The following is a 26,265-nucleotide window of genomic DNA, read 5'->3' on the forward strand; positions in this document are numbered from 1 at the left end:
TATTAGTTTCAGATGTGAGTGAAACAACAAAGCTTGATTCAGTTCAGACAACACATAAAGTAGCCAAAGCCAATGAATTAATGAATTAGAATCTAGCTGTCACAGCTATCATATTAGAAAAAAAGTATATATACACATATATATAAATAAAAGTACATTTGTTTTCCATAGGTCAATAACCATTAGTCATAGACAATTATACATTGCAAATACAGTACAAGTCAAAAGTTTGGACACACCTACTCATTCAAGGGTTTTTCTTTCTTTTGACTATTTTCTACATTGTATAATAGTAGTGAAGACATCAAAACTATGAAATAACACATACGGAATCATGTAATAACCAAAAAAGTGTTTAACAAATAAAAATATATTTGAGATTCTTCAAAGAAGCCACCCTTTGCCTTGATGACGGCTTTGCACACTTTTCATTCGCTCGCCCAGCTTCATGAGGTGGTCACCTGGAATGCATTTACATTGAAAGTTGATGAAACTGCCACTCATGAGGACCCAGCGTTACTTCTGCTGCAGAGGATACGTTCATTAGAGTTACCAGCCTCAGAAATTGCAGCACAATTAAATTCTTCACAGAGTTAAAGTATCGGACAGATCTCAACATTAACTGTTCAGAGGAGACTGTGTGAATCAGGCCTTCACATGGTCAAATTTCTGCAAAGAAACCACTACTAAAGGACACCAATAAGAAGAAGACTTGCTTGGGACAAGAAACACGAGCAATGGACATTAGACCGGTGGAAATCTGTTCTTTGGTCTGATAAGTCCAAATTGGAGATTTTTGTTTCCAACCGCCGTGTCTTTCTGAGACGCCGAGTAGGTGAACGAATGATTTCTGCATGTGTAGTTCTTACTGTGAAGAATGGAGGAGGTGTGATGCTGGTGACACAGTCAGTGATTTATTTAGAATTCAAGGCAAACTTAACCAGCATGGCTACCACAGCATTCTGAAGCGATACGCCATCCCACCTGGTTTGCGCTTACTGGGACTATAACTTGTTTTCAATAGAACAATGACCCAAAACACACCTCCAGGCTGTGACAGGGCTACTTGACCAAGACGAAGAGTGATGGAGTGCTGCATCAGATGACCTGGACTCCACAATCACCCGACCTCAACCCAATTGAGATGTTTGGGATGATTGAAGGAAAAGCAGCTAACAAGTGCTCAGCATATGTGGGAACTCCTTTAAGACTGCTGGAAAAGCATTCCAGGTGAAGCTGGTTGAGAGAATGTCAAGATTTGTTTAACACTTTTTTTGGTTACTACTTGATTCCATACGTGTTATTTCATAGTTTTGACATCTTCACTATTATTCTACTATGTAGAAAACAGTAAAAATAAAGAAAAACCCTTGAATGAGTAAGTGTGTCCAAACTTTTGACTGGTACTGCATGACAGAATGTATACTTCTAAAGCTTCATCGACAGTAGCTTGGGTCAGAGAAATTAAAGTTTGCATTTGTGTGTGTGAGTGCATACATTTGTGCGTGAGTGTAAATGTACTGCACTGTAATTGGGTATGAACCCCAGGTCTTCCTGTGTTCTCCTCTGGAGAAGGTTCAGGCCCAGGGTCCTTGCTATGGCCCCTGGAAATCTCAGAAGAGCACTACAGAAATGAACCAGCAGGAGGCAGCAGACAGACACCAGTAGAGCAGCAAGGAATGGCTCAAACTTATTGACTGCAACACTGCAGAAACACTGGAGAGAGAGAAGGGGGGGTTCACATGAAGATTCATATAATTAAAGTGAGAAAGTTGGGTGTTTTCCTATCAACTTATCTCTCTGTATTTTGTTTATTGTGTGCATGAGTGTATTCAAAAGAACATGCATTGTGTATATGAGACCAATTTACCTTGACGTAGTGGAATTGATCCTCAGGCCAATCAACCAATCACATGACAGAACACACCCCAGTTTGCATCGTCTGGCCATTCCTATTGGTCACCCTGTCCATGGCATCACAGCTGAAACACGACATTAAAAAGCAGAGCCTTCAGAACCACAGATTCTACACTTAGTGGACATATCTGAAACCTCCCCCCCGACAGCTACATTCCCCTCCACTCAGTCCACTTGGACTCACCTCTTAGCTGCCGTGAATGAGGAGCAATTCTCTGCGTTATAGGTCTCCATGACGACCGGCGCGTGCATGGGCTCGCTGTGACTGGCTCTCAGGCCCCGGTACTGTGCCTCTGGAGGGGTCATGTGACACACTGGGATCGGGAGGTTGCTGGTGGAGTCAACATCCTCTGTGGTGATGTTGTTGACACCCCGCAGGGGATTCTGGGAGTGGCAGGGGTTGATAGCTATGGCAGGGATGGGAGGGAGAGGGGTGTCTGGGTCGGCGTGGGCCAACTGCAGCTTCTTTATGTGTTTGATGGCTGCTGTGGCATTGAAGGCTTGCTGTAACACACACAAACACACAGGAATATTAGCATTCATATGTTTGTATAAATAACCGTGTTTTGTTAATAATAATAATATAATAAATGTATGTATGCTAGCATACTGTATGTCGCCTCATATGTTGCTCACCCTCCATTTGGACTTGGCAAAGTTCCTCTGGATCTGCATGCTGACTGATTTATAGATATCCTGATCCCTCGCTGTCTTTCCAATGACCCTGCAACAGGAAATGACACAGGAACTAGTAATAAACAGGAAAGAGTGAGCTACCTAGACACTGATCTGAGGTCAGTTTTCTATTTTCCTCCTCTGATGGTTATAGTTAAGATGACCAGAGGATAGGCTGAGGATATGCAACAGGATCTGTGTGTGTGACTCACCAGGTGTGTCTGAGGGCCTGTTCTGTGGTGAACCGTTTGTTAGGGTGCTTCTGCATCATGTTCCGGATGAAGTCTTTCGCTATGGAAACAGAGACAGACAGAAACATCAACAACTGACATGGAACTTTCAGCCTTCTAAAAATTATGAATTTCTTTAATATATATAGTACCAGACAAAAGTTTGGACACACCTACTCATTCAATGGTTTTTCTTTATTTTTTAAAACTATTTCCTACATTGTAGAATAATAGTGAAGACATCAAAACTGAAATAACACATATGAAATCATATAGTAAACAAGAAAGTGTTAAAACAAATAAAAATATATTTTATTTTTGCGATTCTTCAAAGCAGCCACCCTTTCCCTTGATGACGGCTTTGCACACTCTTGGCATTCTCTCAACCAGCTTCATGAGGTAGTCACCTGGAATGCATTTCAATTAACAAGTGTGCCTTGATAAAAGTTAATTTGTGGAATTTCTTTCCTTCTTAACACGTTTGAGCCAATCAGTTATGAGAAGGTAGGGGTAGTATACAGAGATAAGCCTATTTGGTAAAAGACTAAGTCCATATTATGGCAAGAACAGCTCAAATAAGCAAAGAGAAACTACAGTCCATCATTGCTTTAAGACATGAAGGTCAGTCAATACGGAACATATCTGTCACGACTTCTTCCGAAGTCGGTGCCTCTCCTTGTTCGGGCGGTGTTCGGCGGTCGATGACACCGGTCTTCTAGCCATCGACGATCCATTTTTCATTTTCCATTTGTTTTGTCTCATTTTTCCCACACACCTGGTTTTCATTTCCCAATGACTGGTCTGTTTCCCCCATGTCTTTGTGTGTGATTGTTTATTGTTAAGGTCGGTACGTTTCCGACTGGTTTGTTCCGGGTGCTGTGTTCACCCGTGTTGTATGGTAACCATTATTGTTCGCACATTGATTTAGTTACTTTGTGCTATTTTCGCAAGTAAAGTGCGTTGTTCACTCATCTCTGCTCTCCTGCGCCTGACTTCATGCACCAGCTACACCCACCGCCTGACAATATCAAGAACTTTGAAAGTTTCTTCAAGTGATGTCACAAAAACCATCAAGCTCTATGATGACACTGGCTCTCATGAGGACCACCACAGGAAAGGAACACCCAGAGTTACCTCAGCTGCAGAGGAGAAGTTCATTAGAGTTACCAGCACAAATAAATGCTTCAAAGTTCAAGTAACAGATACAGTGCCTTGCGAAAGTATTCGGCCCCCTTGAACTTTGCGACCTTTTGCCACATTTCAGGCTTCAAACAAAGATATAAAACTGTATTTTTTGTGAAGAATCAACAACAAGTGGGACACAATCATGAAGTGGAATGACATTTATTGGATATTTCAAACTTTAACAAATCAAAAACTGAAAAATTGGGCGTGCAAAATTATTCAGCCCCTTTACTTTCAGTGCAGCGAACTAATTTGCCAGAATTTTACGTAATTATGACATAACATTGAAGGTTGTGCAATGTAACAGCAATATTTAGACTTAGGGATGCCATCTGTTAGATAAAATATGGAACGATTCCGTATTTCACTGAAAGAATAAACGTTTTGTTTTCTAAATGATAGTTTCTGGATTCGACCATATTAATGACCTAAGGCTCGTATTCTGAGTGCTATTAGTTTATAATTAAGTCTATGATTTGATAGAGCAGTCTGACTGAGCGATGGTAGGCACCAGCAGGCTCGTAAGCATTCATTCAAACAACACTTTCGTGCGTTTTGCCAGCAGCTCTTTGCAATGCTTCAAGCATTGAGCAGTATATGACATCAAGCCAATCAACTCCCGAGATTAGGCTGGTGTAACCGATGTGAAATGGCTAGGTAGTTAGCGGGGTGCGCGCTAATAGCGTTTCAAACGTCACTCGCTCTGAGACTTGGAGTGGTTGTTCCCCTTGCTCTGCATAGGTAACGCTGCTTCTGTCACGTCCTGACCTTAGTTCCTTTTTTATGTCTCTATTTTAGTTTGGTCAGGGCGTGAGTTGGGGTGGGCATTCTATGTTTTTGTTCTATGTTTTGTATTTCTGGTTTTGGCTGGGTATAGTTCCCAATCAGAGGCAGCTGTCAATCGTTGTCTCTGATTGAGAACCATACTTAGGCAGCCTGTTTTCCCACTATGATTTGTGGGTAGTTGTTTTCTGTCTTTGTATTAATTACCAGACGGAACTGTGTCGGTTGTTCTTTTTGTTTGCTTTGTATTGTAGTGTTCAGTTCAGTTTAATAAAATGACGAACACTTACCACGCTGCATATTGGTCCGATCCTTCCTACTCCTCCTCAGAAGAGGAGGAAAACCGTTACAGCTTCGAGGGTGGCTGTTGTCGGTGTGTTCCTGGTTCGAGCCCAGGTAGCGGCGAAGAGAGGGATGGAAGCTATACTGTTACACTGGCAATACTAAAGTGCCTATAAGAACATCCAATAGTCAAAGGTATATGAAATACAAATTGTATAGAGAGAAATAGTCCTATAATTCCTATAATAACTACAACCTAAAACTTCTTACCTGGGAATATTGAAGACTCATGTTAAAAGGAACAACCAGCTTTCATATGCTCTCATTTTCTGAGCAAGGAACTTAAATGTTAGCTTTCTTACATGGCACATATTGCACTTTTACTTTTTTCTCCATATTATATTAAGTTAAAATAAAAGTGTTCATTCAGTATTGTTGTAATTGTCATTATTACAAATATATATATATTTTTAAATCGGCCGATTAATCGGTATCGGCTTTTTTGGGTCGGTAATCGGTATTGGTATCGGCATTGAAAAATCACAATTGGTTCGACCTCTAGTTCCCACCGTGAAGCATGGAGGAGGAAGTGTGTTGGTGCTTTGCTGGTGACACTGTCTGTGATTTATTTAGAATTCAAGGCACACTTAACCAGCATGGCTACCACAGCATTCTGCAGCGATACCCCATCCCAGTTGGTTGAGAGAATGCCTAGAATGTACAAAGCTGTCATCAAGGCAAAGGGTGGCTACTTTGAACAATCTCAAATATAAAATAGATTTGGATTTGTTTAACACTTTTTTGGTTTCTACATGATTCCATGTGTTATTTTATAGTTTTGATGTCTTTCACTATTATTCTACATTGTAGAAAATAGTAAAAAATAAAGAGAAAAATAAAGATTGGCTTAACGCGCCACCACTAATGACCTGTGGAGCTTTTCAAAGTAATGTTTTCTTCACCTCAAACAGCAAGCAAACCATGTCTGGTTTTACATCCATTGAGAATTACAATAGTTCCTCAATGTATTTGAAAAATCTTTCCAGCTCTCTCCCTTTCGATAACCCCCTCAGCATGAAAGGGAAAAATGTCATGCTCTGATCCTGTGGAAATTTCATAAAAAAGTCAGTGCTTGACTTGGACTGAAATAAGTGCAGGTACTAATTTTGGGTGTTGGTCCTGTTGATATTGAAATGCAGGAGCTCCACAATACTTTTGAGCTAATATTCTATAAGAGGAAGAGGAGCTCAAGCAGTAGAACATTTGAGGTGCCAGTACCCATCTCCGGTGAGCTGCTTCCCAAGTCAAGCACTGCTTCTTATCTCCTGGGCAAATAGCCTACAGCTGTGTCTGTCCTGAGCTTACTGGCATGGGAAACTCTGAGGGCCCAGAGTATTTTGTACAATGTTGCGCAAACTTCAGGCCAGACCCAAGTTAATAGTTGATACAATGTTTCAAATTTCGTTTCACAAAAATATGCACATGAACACCATAACTGGCACGCAGAACGGTAGAAATGGTAAGATAAAATGACATTCCACATGAGAAAGGTTGCAGACTCCACGTGTAGGCTATAACCTACAACTTCAGGAGAGTAGTAGCAGAATCAGCAAAAGTCAGCAGGAGTGGGAGGAGAATAGTTGGGTCAGTTTTCTTCTGGTTATCTAGATCTCTGGTGCCCTCTTGAGGCATCAAACCGTAAGCTTAAGCATCAGACAAGCTCAATGCATAGTTGATTTTATACACATTTGATTTTTGGGGGATTTTTTACACATAGGGTGTGTCTATATATGGAAAAAATACACGTTTGTGTCATCGATTGGTCGAAAGAACAGACGACTTTCGGTCTAACAAGATGTTTTTTTTGTCAGGTTGCCCTACTATGTACATACGTAGATATTATCAAAAGGGACATCTTTTTTCTAATTAAACAATGGGCAGTTTGGGTCGCGGTTTGATGTTTTTGTTGTAAATGTCTAGCCTGCAAAGTTGCTGTTTTTTTTATATGGTCTGTGCACTGATTGCGTTTGACATACCCTGGGCTAGCTTTCTATGTAGCAAGCTATTTATTTAGCAAGATAAAAACACGGAGTCTAACGTTAGCTAGCTAGCTGCTGGGAGGATGTCATGTCATTGGAGGAGTGGGTGAATGGCAAATTTTCCCCCTCATTCATTTTTTGTTGGCTACAGCTAGAGCTGCTGCAGGTGTCATTTGGTTAACTAGCAAGAAATGTGAATCGCTTTGCTAGCTAGCTAGCTACAGTATGCTAACTTGAACGACTGTTATCCACAGTTAGCATACCTCTTAGTTGTCAATCAAATGTATTTGGCATGATCAAATGGGCAGGCAGGCAAGTTCTCATTCAGTTGTCAAAAAGTGGGTTTGGACAAGCATGCATTGGCATGCAGACTGCAGAAAGACAAGCAGGCTACTGTTCCTCATCATTTATCAGTGCAATATTGACAGGCAACTAGCTGAAAACGTTTGAGAAGGTTTATCTAATGTTCCCTCAATAGATTTTTAGCTAATCTTGCCCTAGCTAGCATTAATTGCTGATCTTGTTGATGTACATAGTTAACTGAGGGAGAGATAGCCTACCTTTTCATGGTTGTTTGATCACTAGTACTGTGAAGTTCTCAAATGTAGGACTTCCGTGGCACATATTTGCAGAAATCCATTCGGGTGTATTTTGTGGTTTCTAGTGATCTAAAGTTGCGCTGTTGCTATTGCCTGTAAACACACAATCCAGCTCAAAGTGAATGATGGCAGACCCGTGTGGCAAATGGCTCATTTGTATATAGGCCTACTGTAGCTCTGATTGGCTATAGCGCACCAGTCTGCGTAGAATACGGTCTGCGTAGACCAGGGGTGTCAAACTCAAATACAAATAAAATGATAATAAATCAATCAACCATTCAAGCCCATGCCTTGTAGCAAGAAAAAGTGCATAAAGAAAACATTAATTATTGCACACTGGTCTAATCTGATGTGCCCAAACCAGATACCTGGCATCTCTTCTTGGATGCTAGTTCATCAATGTCTGGGCTCAAGCTCTGAGCTGAAGAAATCCTCAGTATCGAGCGAAGATGTTCATCAGTCAGACGTCTCCTGTGAGTTGTTTTGGTCATCTTTATCGAGGAGAAAAGTTGCTCGCATAGATAAGTGCTGCCAAACATGGAGAGCATCTGAGCAGCTTGGGTGCGGAGCTGAGGCATTGTGTCAGGGATGAACCGTGGAAACTGTGCGGCGCCCACAGCATCATACTTTGACTTCAGCGTGTCGTTGCACTGGAGTTCAATCAGCTCCATTTGGATGTTGGTTGGTGCATTTTCCACATCAACTGCGAAGGGATTACTAAGCAGTTCAAACTTGCATTTCTGGGCATCGAAGTCGGCAAATCGCCGGCTAAACTCAGCGGTGAGAACACTGAGTTTTTCAGCAAACTGTGCGCATGGGAACACGGCAGTAGAGATCTGCGCTTTTATGGATTGGCAGCAGGGAAAATGGCAAGGGTTTCCTTGCAGCATCTGATTCTCCCACAGGCACAGTTTAGTTTTGAAGGCCCTCACTGCAGCGTACATGTCTGTGATGATGCGCCCCCGCCCCTGAAGCTGCAGGTTCAGCGCATCGAGATGGCTCGAGATGTCACAGAGAAATGCCAGCTCACACAGGAACTTTTGCTCCCGGAGCTCTGCTGTATCCTTCCCTTTGGTTTCCAGGAATTGACATATTTCCTCACGCAGCTCGAAACATCTGTTCAGTACTTTTCTTCTGCTTAGCCATCTCACCTCTGTGTGATACGGCACGTCTGCGTATTCCGAACCACACTCCTCCAGAAAAGATTTAAACTGGCGGTGATTTAGACCTTTGGCTCTTATAAAGTTAACTACCTGTGTTACTGTGGTCATAACATGTTCCATCTTTAGGGCTTTGGCACACAGTGCTTCCTGATGTATGATGCAGTGGTAAACAGTTAGCTCACCTGCACAGTTCTCTTCCCGCATCTTCTCCCGAACCATGCCCACCAGTCCACTCTTTTTACCGCACATCGCTGGCGCACCATCTGTCGTTAATCCAACGAGTTTATCCCACGGCAGCTTTATTTCAGTTACACATTTGGAAACCTCGTCAAAGATTTCCTTTCCTGTGGTTGTGCCATGCATTGATTTGAATCCTAATAGCTCCTCCGTAACACACAGATTTGAGTCCACTCCACGGATGAAGACTGACAGCTGAGCAGTATCAGATGTGTCGCAGCTCTCATCCACAGCGAGGGAGAACGCAACAAAATCTTTTCCCTTTTCCATCAGCTGGTCATACAGATTGGTTGCAAGATCACATGTGCGATCAGCTACTGTGTTCCTGCTCAGGCTCACGTTTGAAAATGCTTGTTTTTTCTCTGGGCATACGAGGTCACAAACCTTCATCATGCACTTTTTCATGAACTCTCCCTCATTAAAGGGCCGGGCTGATTTTGCGATCTCTGCTGTCACTATATAACTAGCCTTTACAGCAGCCTCGCTTTGTGATGTGGCTTTTTTAAACATATTCTGTTGTGAAACCAAACTTCTTTTCATCTCCTCTACTTTCTGGCTCCTTTGAGTCATGTCCAGGTCCTTGTATTTGTCATGGTGTTTCGTTTCATAGTGTCGTCTAATGTTGTACTCCTTACTTACAGCCACGTTGACTCCACAAACAAGACAAACAGGTTTGTCTTTTACATATGTAAACAGATATTCTGCCTCCCACTTGTCCAGAAAGCTCCTGTTTTCTGCCTTTCTTTTCGCCATTTTTGGGAAGGGTTAGCTCGCTGACAGTTGTAGCGTCTATGTTGCTATGACTACTGTCACAGAGGAGAGAGCGTTTCTGGGTCCTGTCCTGATTGGCGTGCGAAAACAGCAGAGCATTATGGGATTCGTAGTATTAGTGGTGAATGCGCTGTATAATACCGGCGGGCCAGCTCTAGTAGTAATTTGGTATTGTCTCGCGGGCCAAATATAATTACCAGAGTTTGACACCCATGGCGTAGACTCTGGACAGGACAGAGTTTTTATTCGGTTTTATTTCCTGCAGTGTCTATTAGTGTCCAAACGCATGGACGCTTTCACACTCTATATTTTCACAAATGCCTTACTCTACATCTGTAATGTCTGCTTCCAACTCACACTCTCAAACACATAGATCCCCTGAACGCAGCTCACTTTCCAGCCCACACTCTCAAACACATAGATCCCCTGAACGCAGCTCACTTTCCAGCCCACACTCTCAAACACATAGATCCCCTGAACGCAGCTCACTTTCCAGCCCACACTCTCAAACACATAGATCCCTTGAATGCAGGCAACTCTCCAGATCCCAATCACCTGAATTCTGATCACCTGTTCACACACCTGTTTGTCATTTACACACATTATTTAGTTCAGTTCTTTGCACCTCATCATTGTGAGGTATTGTTTGTTTTGGTACACATTCTATTCTGAGCTCTGTTTATTTCCGTATTCATCCTCCCGTGTATCGTTGTTTTTGGCCATCCTCGCTAACGACACCACCCTGCCTGTACTTTGGCTATTAGATTTCCTGTCAACCTCTTGCCTGATCTCCCGGACTACGTTACTACCCTTTTCCCTGCCTGTACTGTTACCTTTTTGGAGTCCCTGTGTATGACCTTCTGCCTGCCCCTGGACCCAGCTACCTGCCTCCTCCTGTGGTCCTTTATTAGTAATAAACACCTGCTGCGCCCTGCGCTTGAAACCAGCACTCTGTCTCCCATTGTACTCATTACAACGTCATTCCCAAACATTGTATGAATTTATGAAAACGACCATATCTAAGTGCTCGCTTGTCAGAAAATGTTTTTAAAAAGGTGTCATATTCTTCTTTGAGGTGTATATGAACAGATTTTAATAAGATTTCATGTTGCTAAAATGCTGTCAGTTCCACTTTAAATACCCTTGTTGTTGATGTGGTGGTATTTGTCTTACCTGACTCAGAGATGTCATCCCAAAAAGGTGAGTGGAAAGCGTAGTCGGCCCTCATGATCTTAGCGAACAGACGTGTCTCGTTGTCCTCAAAGAAGGGAGGGTAGCCACACAGACTGTCACACAGAGAGAGAGAGGGGGAACATACAGTAGTTTTTAAAGAGTTAACATAAAATTACAATAACTTTTCCCAAAAGTGATATAGAACTACCATCTCACAATGCAGTCATCCTGATACTATGAAAGGGTTGAGAGGAGGTGCTGGCAGATATAGATCTAGAAGTCCTAGATAGTCACTCACAGGATATATGTGATGACTCCTATGGACCAGCAGTCCACAGCCTTGCTGTAGGGTTTCTGAGCCAGAACTTCAGGGGCTGTAGAGGATCAAATATAAACAGGGTTAGATACCATGCTAATACTATCTAGCGGTGCAATGACCAACCATCTAACACACACTTGCTGCACATCTGCATTAAATGAAATCGCATTGGTCACATGCGTTGAATACAACAGTGTAGACTTTACCGTGAAATGCTTGTTTACGAGTCCTCTGCATCATTGGGAAGGGCTCGTAAGCAAGCTTTTCACGGTAAAGTCTACACCTGTTCAGCCCATGTGACAAATTTGACTTGATTTGACACACACATTCTCTCACCAACATATCCTGGCGTGCCGCAGGCTGTGGACATCACTCCGTGGTCGGACATCTTGGACAGGCCGAAGTCACTGATCATGATCTTGGAGTTCTCGTCTGAGTCGAAGTATAGCAGGTTTTCTGGCTGCTCTCACACACAGGGAGACAGAGGGGGAGAGGGTCAACAAGCGGCAGAGGAACTGTTCTCTCAACATGGTATACAGAAAATAGATGGGTTCGAGGTTCGCTGTGAGTAAAGTAACGCTCCCTATACTTTCAATGCATTTTCTAGTAAAAAGTGGGTAAATGCTTATGTGTGTTTACCCTCCAATACACCACTGATGATATAGTAACGTGTATGAAACATGTTTGGAGTGGCAAATTGTATATTATTTATTTACCTTTTAGCTACATTAAAATGTACTATGATCCCCACTCTCTACCAGGTATGTTGACTGTGTGTGTGTAACATACCTTGAGGTCCCTGTGCACTATGCTGTTCTCGTGAAGGTAGTTGACTGCTTGCAGTACTTGGCGGACCAGCTGGCTGGCGTCCTTCTCTGTGTACACCCCCCGATCTATGATACGGTCAAACAGCTCTCCACCAGACACCCTAGGAAAGAACACACATCAGAATCTCCCCACCATATTCACCATCATCATCCGCATCATCACCATAAACATCCTCGTCATCACCATAAACATCCTCGCCATCACCATAAACATCCTCGCCATCACCATAAACATCCTCATCATCACCATCATCATCCGCATCATCACCATAAACATCCTCGTCATCACCATCATCATCCACATCATCACCATAAACATCCTCGTCATCACCATAAACATCCTCGTCATCACCATAAACATCCTCGTCATCACCATAAACATCCTCGTCATCACCATAAACATCCTCGTCATCACCATAAACATCCTCGTCATCATCATCATCATCATCCGCATCATCACCATAAACATCCTCATCATCACCATAAACATCCTCGTCATCACCATAAACATCCTCGTCATCATCATCATCATCCGCACCATCACCATAAACATCCTCGTCATCACCATAAACATCCTCGTCATCACCATAAACATCCTCGTCATCACCATAAACATCCTCGTCATCACCATAAACATCCTCGTCATCACCATAAACATCCTTGTCATCACCATAAACATTATCATCTTTGGCATCACCATCATCAGCATAATCATCATCACCATTCTCATGTCCAGCATTTACAACCCTTATTAAACACCCGACTAATAAAGCAAGTTCTCTAAAATAGTAACATTTATCTGTAGGCTAATACATGTATTTAGCTTATGTAGTGATAAGGGTTTGCACTCACAGCTGCATGACGAGGTAATAGTGTGTCTGAGTCTCATAGAAATCTTCCAGTCCAATCACATTGTCATGTCTTATCCTGAGAGGAAGATTGAGAGATATATGATGTTAACTTGTTCAGGTGTGAGAGTGTGTAAGAGTATGAGCGTGTGTGTCTGCGTGCGTGTACTCACTTCTTCAGCACAGTGATCTCGTTCTCTAGGTTGCTACAGCTGAGGTGTTTTTTCTTCAGACACTTCAGGGCGTACAGGTTTCCTGTCTTCTTCTCTCGCACCAAATACACCTCGGAGAACGAACCCCTACACACCCACACAGACAGACAGAGAAAAAGGTTAGTAGTAGTAGTAGTAAGACGCCCCTGGAGGAAATTAGGGTTAAGTCTCTTGCTCATGCGTACATCAATAGATTTTTCAAGTTATCAGCTCTGGTTCTCGAACCAGCGACCTTTCGGTTACTGGCCCAACAGTCTAACAGCTAGACTACCTAATGTTATGTGCTGTAGGTGGAGTCACCCCCACCCAGCCTCACTAGCCAGGCTCATAGCTGACACACAGCTAGGAACGAGACGAGGTTGTCCCAGATAGAGGCTCAGGTATGGCCTGTGCTCCTGAGGCCTGTGCTCCTGAGGCCTGAGAATAGCAGCAGGGCAGGACTAGGGCTCAAGCACTTTACATAACCCAGCCTGAAGCTCAGGACAGGGACCCCTAAAATGATTGATTGATTGATTGAACTGATTAGATCATTAAAAGTAGTAGTCTGCTCAAGCGGGAGACAACATAACATACATAAACAATTATTGCCGATAAAAACACAATAAAGCCCGGAGGCTTATTTCCATTGTGGTCTTAATTTGTTCATTGTGTCCGTTTGTCTCTGTCTGACCTAGCACAGTCAACCCTGGATGAACCCTGAGCAGGGTGGGTTGTTTCTTTGTCAGACCAAACAAACACCCCAGCCATAACATGACATCAGGAGAGAAGTTAGTGTTAATGCGTGGGAGGGAGCCAAAAGGATCCTAAGACTCAAAATGGATCTACCCTCCATCTGCTGATTTCCCTGTTTGAAGGAGACCAAGGTGAGGGTAATCCTCTGTTTAGCAGACACTCTGGGCCTGACCGTCACATTACGACACCTGTGAAACCGATGCAATGAGTGTGTTTGTGACCAAAGACATCACTGTCTGGGAGAGACAGACATACAGACAGACACAACTAGGCCTGGGTGTTATGCACTTGAGTGAGGACCCAAAAGCGGTTTAACAAAAACAGAGTCCTTTAATGTAAAAACACAGGGAAGACATAGATCCTCTTCAGATGAATATAATGGCAAAATAGACAACCTGCAGAGAGGGCGACAAATGAAACAAAAAGTCCTTCTGATATTTACAGAGGAGTCCCCCTTCTTAGCAGCAGAGGAGAATAGCTGGGTTAGAGTCCCCTTCTTAGCAGCAGAGGAGAATAGCTGGGTTAGCGGCGACAGACTGCTGGTCTCTCTGGGTAGGCGCGGGTCGTAGAGGACAGAGGTACCTGATCACACGTAGCATCAGATGAACAGGCAGATTCCGACAGGACGGGACAAGGGTGAAGCAAACGAGACGATAGTTTGGTTCTGGCATGAGAAACTCAAACGAGAATCTGACAAAGAAAGAAGCAGGAACAGAGAGAGAAATAGAGACCTAATCAGAGGGAAAAAGGGAACAGGTGGGAAAAGGGTGAACGAGGTAGTTAGAGAATATGAGGAACAGCTGGGGGGAGGAGAGAAAGAGAAGGTAAGGGAGACGGAGTGAAGAGAAAGAACAGGAACAAGACATACTATGACAATACATGACAGTACCCCCCCACTCACCGAGCGCCTCCTGGCGCACTCGAGGAGGAAACCTGGCGGCAACGGAGGAAATCATCGATCAGCGAACGGTCCAGCACGTCCCGAGAGGGAACCCAACTCCTTTCCTCAGGACCGTACCCCTCCCAATCCACTAGGTACTGATGACCACGGCCCCGAGGACGCATGTCCAAAATCTTACGGACCCTGTAGATAGGTGCGCCCTCGACAAGGATGGGGGGGGGAGACGAGCGGGGGCGCGAAGAACGGGCTTAACATAGGAGACATGGAAGACCGGGTGGACGCGACGAAGATATCGCGAGAGAAGAAGTCGCACTGCGATAGGATTAATGATCTGAGAAATACGGAACGGACCAATGAACCGCGGGGTCAACTTGCGAGAAGCTGTCTTAAGGGGAAGGTTTTGAGTGGAGAGCCATACTCTCTGACCGCGACAATATCTAGGACTCTTAGTTCTACGCTTATTAGCGGCTCTCACAGTCAGCTCTCCCTATAACGGCAAAGTGTAGACCTGACCCTCTTCCAGGTGCGCTCACAACATTGGTCAAAAGCCTGAGCGGAGGGGACGCAGGACTCGGCGAGCTGAGACGAGAACAGCGGAGGCTGGTACCTGAGGCTACTCTGAAAAGGAGATAGACCGGTCGCAGACGAAGGAAGCAAGTTGTGGGCGTATTCTGCCCAGGGGAGCTGTTCTGACCAAGACGCAGGGTTACGAAAAGAAAGACTACGTAAGATGCGACCAATAGTCTGATTGGCCCGTTCTGCTTGACCGTTAGACTGAGGGTGAAAACCGGAAGAGAGACTGACGGAAGCCCCAATCAAACGGCAAAACTCCCTCCAAAATTGAGACGTGAATTGCGGGCCCCTGTCCGAAACGACGTCTGACGGAAGGCCATGAATTCTGAAAACATTCTCGATGATGATTTGTGCCGTTTCTTTAGCAGAAGGGAGCTTAGCGAGGGGAATAAAATGAGCTGCCTTAGAGAACCTATCGACAACCGTAAGAATAACTGTCCTCCCCGCTGACGAAGGCAGACCGGTGATAAAATCTAAGGCGATGTGAGACCACGGTCGAGAGGGAATGGGAAGCGGTCTGAGACAGCCGGCAGGAGGGGAGTTACCGGACTTAGTCTGCACGCAGACCGAACAAGCAGCCACGAAACGACGCGTGTCATGCTCCCGAGTGGGCCACCAAAACGCTGGCGAATGGAAGCAAGCGTACCCCGAACGCCGGGGTGGCCGGCTAACTTGGCAGAGTGAGCCCACTGAAGAACGGCCAGACGAGTAGGAACGGGAACGAAAAGAAGGTTCCTAGGACAAGCGCGCGGCGACGGAGTGTGAGTGAGTGCTTGCTTTACCTGCCTCTCAATTCCCCAGACGGTCAACCCGACAACACGCCCCTCAGGGAGAATCCCCTCGGGGTCGGTGGAGACTACTGAAGAACTGAAGAGACGAGATAAAGCATCAGGCTTGGTGTTCTTAGAGCCCGGACGATAAGAAATTACGAACTCGAAACGAGCGAAAAACAGCGCCCAACGAGCCTGACGCGCATTAAGTCGTTTGGCAGAACGGATGTACTCAAGGTTCCTATGGTCAGGCCAAACGACAAAAGGAACGGTCGCCCCCTCCAACCACTGTCGCCATTCGCCTAGGGCTAAGCGGATGGCGAGCAGTTCGCGGTTTCCCACATCATAGTTACGTTCCGACGGCGACAGGCGATGAGAAAAATACGCGCAAGGGTGGACCTTGTCGTCAGAGAGGGAGCGCTGGGATAGAATGGCTCCCACGCCCACCTCTGACGCGTCAACCTCGACAACGAACTGTCTAGAGACGTCAGGTGTAACAAGGATAGGTGCGGATGTAAAACGATTCTTGAGAAGATCAAAAGCTCCGTGGGCGGAAACGGACCACTTAAAGCACGTCTTGACAGAAGTAAGGGCTGTGAGAGGAGCTGCCACCTGACCGAAATTACGGATGAAACGACGATAGAAATTTGCGAAGCCGAGAAAGCGCTGCAGCTCGACGCGTGACTTAGGAACGGGCCAATCAATGACAGCTTGGACCTTAGCGGGATCCATCTTAATGCCTTCAGCGGAAATAACAGAACCAAGAAATGTGACGGAGGAGGCATGAAAAGTGCACTTCTCAGCCTTCACATAAAGACAATTCTCTAAAAGGCGTTGGAGGACACGTCGAACGTGCTGAACATGAATCTGGAGTGACGGTGAAAAAAATCAGGATATCGTCAAGGTAAACAAAAACAAAGATGTTTAGCATGTCTCTCAGGACGTCATTGACTAATGCCTGAAAGACAGCTGGAGCGTTAGCGAGGCCGAAAGGAAGAACCCTGTATTCAAAGTGCCCTAACGGAGTGTTAAACGCCGTTTTCCACTCGTCCCCCTCCCTGATGCGCATGAGATGGTAAGCGTTACGAAGGTCCAACTTAGTGAAAAACCTGGCTCCCTGCAGGATCTCGAAGGCTGAAGACATAAGAGGGAGCGGATAACGATTCTTAACTGTTATGTCATTCAGCCCTCGATAATCTATGCAGGGGCGCAGGGACCCGTCCTTTTTCTTAACAAAAAAAACCCCCGCTCTGGCGGGAGAGGAGGAGGGGACTAAGGTACCGGCGTCGAGAGCTACAGACAAATAATCTTCGAGAGCCTTACGTTCGGGAGCCGACAGAGAGTATAGTCTACCCCGGGGGGGGGAGTGGTTCCCGGAAGGAGATCAATACTACAATCATACGACCGGTGCGGAGGAAGAGAGGTGGCCCTGGAACGGCTGAACACCGTGCGCAGATCGTGATATTCCTCCGGCACCCCCGTCAAATCACCAGGCTCCTCCTGTGAAGTAGAGACAGAGGAAACAGGAGGGATAGCAGACATTAAACATTTCACATGACAAGAGACGTTCCAGGAGAGGATAGAATTACTAGACCAATCAATAGAAGGATTATGACAAACTAGCCAGGGATGGCCCAAAACAACAGGTGTAAAAGGTGAACGAAAAATTAAAAAAGAAATTGTTTCGCTATGATTACCAGAGACAGTGAGGGTTAAAGGTAGCGTTTCACGCTGAATCCTGGGGAGAGAACTACCATCCAAAGCGAACAAGGCCGTGGGCTCCCTTAACTCTCTGAGAGGAATGTCATGTTCCCGAGCCCAGGTCTCGTCCATAAAACAGCCCTCCGCCCCAGAGTCTATCAAGGCACTGCAGGAAGCTGACGAACCGGTCCAGCGTAGATGGGCCGACAAGGTAGTGCAGGATCTTGAAGGAGAGACCAGAGTAGTAGCGCTCACCAGTAGCCCTCCTCTTACTGATGAGCTCTGGCTTTTACTGGACATGAAGTGACAAAATGACCAGCGGAACCGCAATAGAGACAGAGGCGGTTGGTGATTCTCCGTTCCTTCTCCTTAGTCGAGATGCGGATACCCCCCAGCTGCATAGGCTCAGCACCCGAGCCGGCGGAGGAAGATGGTAGTGATGCAGATAGGGGGGCAACGGAGAACGCGAGCTCCTTTCCACGAGCTCGGCGACGAAGATCAACCCGTCGCTCTATGCGAATAGCGAGTTCAGTCAAGGAATCCACACTGGAAGGAACCTCCCGGGAGAGAATCTCATCCTTTACCTCCGCGCGGAGACCCTCCAGAAAACGAGCGAGCAACGCCGGCTCGTTCCAGTCACTGGAGGCAGCAAGAGTGCGAAACTCAATAGAGTAATCTGTTATGGATCGATTACCTTGACATAGGGAAGACAGGACCCTGGAAGCTTCCTCCCCAAAAACAGAACGATCAAAAACCCATATCATCTCCTCCTTAAAGTCCTGATACTGGTTAGTACACTCAGCCCTCGCCTCCCAGATTGCCGTGCCCCACTCACGAGCCCGTCCAGTAAGGAGAGATATGACGTAGGCGATACGAGCTGTGCTCCTGGAGTAAGTGTTGGGCTGGAGAGAAAACACAATATCACACTGGGTGAGGAACGAGCGGCATTCAGTGGGCTCCCCAGAGTAACACGGCGGGTTATTGATTCTGGGCTCCGGAGATTCGGAAGCCCTGGAAGTGGCCGGTGGATCGAGGCGGAGATGGTGAATCTGTTTTGTGAGGTCGGAGACTTGGGCGGCCAGGGTCTCAACGGCATGTCGAGCAGCAGACAATTCCTGCTCGTGTCTGCCTAGCATCGCTCCCTGGATCTCGACGGCTGAGTGGAAAGGATCCGAAGTCGCTGGGTCCATTCTTGGTCAGATTCTTCTGTTATGCACTTGAGTGAGGACCCAAAAGCAGTTTAACAAAAACAGAGTCCTTTAATGTAAAAACACAGGGAAGACATAGATCCTCTTCAGATGAATATAATGGCAAAATAGACAACCCGCAGAGGGCGACAAATGAAACAAAAAGTCCTGATATTTACAGAGGAGTCCCCTTCTTAGCAGCAGAGGAGAATAGCTGGGTTAGAGTCCCCTTCTTAGCAGCAGAGGAGAATAGCTGGGTTAGCGGCGACAGACTGCTGGTCTCTCTGGGTAGGCGGTGGGTCGTAGAGGACAGAGGTACCTGATCACACGTAGCATCAGATGAACAGGCAGATTCCGACAGGACGGGACAAGGGTGAAGCAAACGAGACGATAGTTTGGTTCTGGCATGAGAAACTCAAACGAGAATCTGACAAAGAAAGAAGCAGGAACAGAGAGAGAAATAGAGACCTAATCAGAGGGAAAAAGGGAACAGGTGGGAAAAGGGTGAACGAGGTAGTTAGAGAAGATGAGGAACAGCTGGGGGGAGGAGATAAAGAGAAGGTAACCTAATACGACCTGCAGAGGGAGACGGAGTGAAGAGAAAGAACAGGAACAAGACATAATATGACAATACATGACACTGGGTTCAAATACTGCACTATTTGTTTTCTTTCAAACACTTTGATTGAGCTTGCCACTTCGCTTCCTGGCAAAATGGGACCAATATACTAGTTCCAAAAGTGCAAATTCCTCTCATCTGATATTCCTAAAAGGCTCCATCAGACACTTAACGTATTTGAAAGAAAATTATACTAACTGAACCCAGGTCTGATGAACACACACATACAGATACTTAAATTCACACTCAAACTCACACATGCAGGCACACACATTCCCTCACACAGTAAACACACAGGCACACAATCCCAGGCCCCTAATCCTATAACAGAGTTAGGATGTATCTGAGCTGTAATGACGTCATTGCTCACCTGCCTGGCTCACACCTCTCAACGTCAGCCTCTCATTCACAGCCAGGGATGTTCTGGAGTATAAGGTGCTTGAGGAGAGGCTGATGAGTTGAGCAGGAGCCTCAGATAAACAGGCCAGGGGCCAGCAGACATACCACTCTCACGCTGCAGATATCAGCATTGTGTGGACAACTGGACAACGCTGTTTCTTCTATTTGATTTCGCAAAGCACAACAGACTCTGAAACAGTCATAAAGCCCCCTATACCCCACACATACTGTACATTCAAACACATGGGCTAATGTATAAACACACACAAAACACCAGTGTTTTCCCTATATGCTGAAGAAAATCCTAGTGGAAACACTGCAAAAACTAATACCAACACATGCACATGCCCACAAGCTGACATGAACACATGGCCACACACACACACAGACAAGCACACACTCAGGCACAAATACACAACCAAACATGTACGCTCACACACTGGGCAGATATTAGTTAACCATTTTTACTACATTTTTAATGTCCTGTCCTCTTTTGGTTACTGTTGCTATCTCATCTCAAAAATCTCTAAAGAATTGTCTGTACTTGGGTCCTAGTTGAACCATATCTAAAGAGAGAGAAGCTGTATTGTGTGAGCGCCATGTATTCCACCTCGGTTGATAAAGAAGACCTGCCCTGACCTGGGTCCTGATAATCTGATAATCTGGGTGGAATGTTCAGGCCCGTCCAGGATTATAGTGCCAAACTAGGATCCTTCTCTGGAAACCGGTAAAGTAGATCTCCTGGAGATCCACTCAATCATGTAATAATGGCCCTTTTCTCTGAGTTAAGAAGCTGACAAGAGTTCCTGCCCAGCAACAAAGGTCCACTGAAAACGACCAAGCAAAAAATGTCTGCCGTGCATCACCCAGGTAGGTTCTACATATTAGATTATGTGAATTATCCCAAAAGACATCAAAATGATGAAATAACACATGGAATCACGTAGTATCCAAAAAAGTGTTAAACAAATCAAAATATATTTTAGATTTTAGATTCTTCTAAGTAGACACCCATTGCCTTGATGACAGCTTTGCACACTGTTGGCATTCTCTCAACCAGCTTCACCTGGAATGCTTTTCCAACAGTCTTGAAGGAGTTCCCACATATGTTGAGCACTTGTTGGCTGCTTTTCCTTCACTCTGTGGTCCAACTCATCCCGAACCCTCTCAATTGGGTTGAGGTCGGGTGATTGTGGAGGCCAGGTCATCTGATGCAGCACTTCATCACTCTCCTTCTTGGTCAAATAGCCCTTACACAGCCTGGAGGTGTGTTGGGTTATTGTCCTGTTGAAAAACAAATGATAGTCCAACTAAGTGCAAACCAGATGGGATGGGGTATCGCTGCAGAATGCTGTGGTAGCCATGTTGGTTAAGTGTTCCTTAAATTCTAAATAAGACAGTGTCACCAGCTAAGCACCCCCACACCATCACACCTCCTCCTCCATGCTTCACGGTGGGAACCACACATGCAGAGATCATTGTTCACTTACTCTGCATCTCATAAAGACATGGCGGTTGGAAACAAAAATCTACAATTTGGACTTATCACACTAAAGGACAGACTTCCACCGGTCTAATGTCAATTGCTCGTGTTTTTTGGCCCAAGCAAGTCTCTTCTTATTGGGGTCCTTTAGTAGTGTTTTCTTTGCAGCAATTCGACCATTAAGACATGATTCACGCAGTCTCTGAGTAGTTGATGTTGAGATGTGTTACTTGAACTCTGTAAATATTTTTTTTTGTGCTGCAATTTTTGAGGCTGGTAACTCTAATGAACTTCTGCAACAGAAGTAACTGGGTCTTCCTTTCCTGTGGTGGTCCTCGTGAGAGCCTGTTTCATCCCAGTGCTTGATGGTTTTTGCGACTTCACTTGAAGAAACTTTCAAAGTTATTGACATTTTCATTAAAGTAATGATGGACTGTCATTTTCTTTGCTTATTTGAGCTGTTCATTCCATAATATGGACTTGGTCTTTTACCAAATAGGGCCTTCTTCTGTATACCACCTTTACCTGGTCACAACAACTGATTTACTCAAATGCATTAAGAAGGAAAGAAATTCCACAAATTAACAAGGCACACCTGTTAATTGAAATGCATTCCTGTTGACTACCTTATGAAGCTGGTTGAGCTGGTTGAATGCCAAGAGTGTGCAAAGCTGTCTTGCTACTTTGAAGATTTGTTTAATACTTTTTTGGTTACTACATGATTCCATTTGTGTTATTTCATAGTTTCCACTATTATTATACAATGTAGAAAATAGTAAAAAATAAAGAAAAACCCTGGAATGAGTAGGTGTGTCCAAACTTTTGACTGGTACTGTGTATTTATTTATTAATGAAATGTTTTTGTTGTTGGGCAGATAGGTTCCCGATATCCCAACATCATAACTAGCTACAGTACCAAGATGCCATTTCAGGCTATCAATCAAGTTAGAATAGCTAGCTTGTCTAACTATTTTAGTTGTCATGCTGGCAGGCAAGCAATTATTAAATGTACTGAATAAGATTCACATTCCTTTTAAACTTTTAACCAGATTTTAGCAGAAATGCAGAGAAGCCTATTTAGTTTCTTTAAAAAGAAAACACCAGTCAGGAGGATACAGACAGCTCAAGAGGTATGCTTAGATATAAAGAAAATAGAATAGAATTAATCATAATGATTATGGCTCTAGATTGTAGGAAAAAGCTGCTTCAGGTGTATGAAAAGTGCTAAATTCTCCAACTTCCCCGACGGGGGGCCTAGCCCCCTTCAGACCACCGCTCAGCCATACTTTATGTCCCCTCGGATTTTTGGGGTGTGTGAGGGCCCTGCCCAAAAGTAAAAGTGCTTTGAGTTATAAAGTAAAACGCATTCAATGGCTTGAGGCACAGAGACAGAGTTAAAATGAAATTAAAACCTAGACACCAAGGTTTGCCTACAGTGTCCCCTTAGAATGATTAAGTGGTGATTTTAAACACTGACCTGGCTAGGAAAACCCTCCAGGCTCCAATCATATCAGACAAAGTACTTACGATCCCAGCGCTTGTTTGAATTCGAACACATCTCTGATGTTGTTGGTGACTTTCTTCCAACTGCAAGTTATTTCTTTGCGACCCATGTTGTCGTCACTGCAGGCTCCTGGAACAACAACATACAGACAGGCAGGTTTACTCTTCTGTCTCGTTAAGACTGGGCTGTCTTAGATGTATATACCTCGATTTTTGTAAAGACAACCCTCACCACACATAAAGAACATGACCAAACACTTTGGGCCAATGTTTCACAAATGGCAGGTGGGTACTGGGGACCGACCCACTGGTAGGTCACAGCCAGTTCCTCTTGGGTCACGTCTTAGGACTAATATGGCTAGACACATCGTTTGGGCACAAGAAAGTTTGAAAGGCTTCAAGTAGATCACAAAACAAAAAATGTTTGGGGACCACGGCTTTGGTGGATATCTCTGTTAGATACCTTCATTTTGTATACAACCCTGTTTTCCTTACATAAAGCGTGCATGTTCAGTATGAGGTCAGTCATGATTGGGCTAAGCTTGTTTGTACCTATTACTTACAGAAGGCCCAAAGGGGTGCAGGATTAGAGCTGTAATGCCTAGTAATGGTTACTTTTCTACCCCCCCTCCCTCCTTTCTCTGCCAATTCAGGAAACAGATTACTGCTGATTCCCTGACAAACCCCCAAAACTTGGTCTACTTATCATCCTGACCTTCACACGAGGGAGTTGTTGTGCCTCAAACTCTCACCAAGCTGGTTGTTTATTTTTAAATCAGCATCTGAATAAAAAAGTATCTTAAGCCCCCTTGAGTTCTCTGAATGCCATCAGTCATATCAGGCAACATAGAAAGTGTAGGTAGACCATGGTAGAAATCCATTTCGGGAGAATCTATAAATGGAGTTGGTCGTGTGTCCATGCAGATTTCTTTTGGTAAGCTTTGTCCAGTTTAAAATGAATCCAAAAAACAACATCTTTTCCAGATCATTCACAATATCCAGTAGCACTGTGGGAAGAATCCGGTTGATCATCTGATAGCATCCATCCAATAGGTCCTCAGAACAGTGCATAAAATGTTCATATTCCTTTTACACATGGATAAATCAGGTGGATGTTGAAAACTATGCCCATATGAAACTGCAGTAAATGGTTCATTACTTGAAGCCAGAGATAGCACTTCATTTCAATTATATAACATGCTCTATTTTATTTTTACAAACAACTTTATTTTCTCTAATAATGTAGCCTAGACTAAACACTGAAAACACTGACACAACAACAAAGTCTTTAGATGTTAATAACTGAATGGAAAAGTAAAATGGCCATTTGTTCTTACCTTAGCTACAGAGAGGAGCGAGCGGACACTTTTTGAGGTATCTCGATAAACCTACCTGCCTCTTCCCTGCAGACACTTCTGCCGAGCGTCTAGGGGGCGTGTTTTGCGCTCCACATCACTTGCGCTGCAGTCCCCCAACACATTCTGCGCGGTTTATTCGCGACAATGCAGTATAGTGTCAGTGGATAACGTGCTAGTTTACTGTATAGGAAAACAACCCGTAACCTGCCAGATTGGCATATTTTGCTTTAGATGGCCTCATTGTGAACCTATGCAAGACTATTCAACTACGTAATTGCATTCTGGGGGTGCATACATTACTTTAAATAACTATATGAGTGCTTTCAATATTGTATTATGTCATAGTATCACGCATTTGCATTTGCAGTATTATAAATTATGAGTAAATTGTTGATAATATCTATCTTTGTTACATCTTATATTGTTATATGGGTGTAATAAGTGCTTATGCCAATTATTGCCATGCATTGTAATGCATTATACCTTCCCTGTAGGCTTTTCGTATCTTTCCATGTGTACATTGAGGGTACGAGTACAGGTGGATGGATTACTTTCTGTAGGAGCACGGACTGGATGGTACGGATACGAATAACAATTTAACAGCTTCAACCGTTAAACCACATTGAACACCATCAACCACAATTCAAGACTGTCACTTCCAGCCTCAATAAAGCTATTACAACTTCATTAATGCCTTGGCCAATCAGAAAACATATGATTAGTTACTGGGTAAATGACAAATAACAAATAGATCTCGCTAGATTTGAGCATACCTCAGTATGATTTACCTCTCGTTCGTTCAGCCGTTCCTATGGTTAAATTTATTGGGGAAAGAATAGGGTTTTCGGTTTATTACAGAAATGCTTCAAAATTCACAAAAAGTGACTTTAGCTGATGAAGATTCTCATAGAACAAAACCTATAAGATCCCCTGGCGTGTATCCAAACACCTTCCAAAAAATACATACATTTTCCCATAGGCTATGTTCTACGAACCATGGCAGATTTAATGCCTACAAAGATGACATTACCATTGCTCTCTATTCCACACATTTCAGAAATCCATGTAAAATAACTGAGTTTAGTTTAACAAAAAAAGAATACTATTTTACACAATCATCAAACTGTTTCATTATATTTCAGCGTACCCAACTGCAGGTGCACATTGTTTGGCTGGGTATATAATCTACAGCCTAAATATGACGCCATCACCCCAATACCACACACAATTAGGCGCCTGCTGAATATCATAATGTGTAAGTCCCAACCTGTCTCCTCCCTCTGATATGAAAGCTGTCCAAGCTGCAAGCATTATCTCTGCCGTAGTATTGACAATAGTGTGTGTGTGTGTGTGTGTGTGTGTGTGTGTGTGTGTGTGTGTGTGTGTGTGTGTGTGTGTGTGTGTGTGTGTGTGTGTGTGTGTGTGTGTGTGTGTGTGTGTGTGTGTGTGACAGGGTTTGGAGACCCATGGCCCCTGGCCACCTATTAAAATATAAATGCATGACAACATTCATAATTTCTGATTCTATGATTGTGATAGTCCCCTCTCTCTGCCATAGAACACGTTTTATAAGGCGAAAAGACTGGACACCCTAAACTAAAGCTGGATGAAGAAGATTTTAGGGAGTAGAGAAGCCCTGTAACAGATTAAGAGGGTGCTAGCGCTTTCTCTATTACCTCATCATCCACTGCTGCTGTAGTTTTGTACCTACATACAGTTGGTCAGTTCTGTCTGCAGTGTCCCTCTGGACTGAGGGGTCAGATCAAGACCCTACTACTA

At 44.2% G+C, this 26,265-nt stretch overlaps 1 protein-coding gene across 1 annotated transcript; it reads right to left on the bottom strand.

The window, feature by feature from the left end:
• Positions 1-1,325: 1,325 nt before the first annotated feature.
• Positions 1,326-24,578, bottom strand: LOC124028682 (calcium/calmodulin-dependent protein kinase type 1D-like). The gene is made up of 13 exons (XM_046340685.1): positions 24,466-24,578; positions 23,153-23,258; positions 13,222-13,347; positions 13,053-13,127; positions 12,163-12,301; positions 11,710-11,833; positions 11,353-11,428; positions 11,055-11,167; positions 2,805-2,883; positions 2,554-2,641; positions 2,102-2,421; positions 1,871-1,982; positions 1,326-1,716 (listed from the first exon to the last, which is right to left on the bottom strand). Exons 2-12 carry the CDS (start codon positions 23,236-23,238, stop codon positions 1,910-1,912), a joined length of 1,299 nt encoding a protein of 432 aa, XP_046196641.1. The 5' UTR covers positions 23,239-23,258; positions 24,466-24,578; the 3' UTR covers positions 1,326-1,716; positions 1,871-1,909.
• Between the last annotated feature and the right edge of the window lie 1,687 nt (positions 24,579-26,265).

This window comes from Oncorhynchus gorbuscha, linkage group LG03 (assembly GCF_021184085.1).
Source record: "Oncorhynchus gorbuscha isolate QuinsamMale2020 ecotype Even-year linkage group LG03, OgorEven_v1.0, whole genome shotgun sequence".
NCBI lineage: Eukaryota > Metazoa > Chordata > Actinopteri > Salmoniformes > Salmonidae > Oncorhynchus > Oncorhynchus gorbuscha.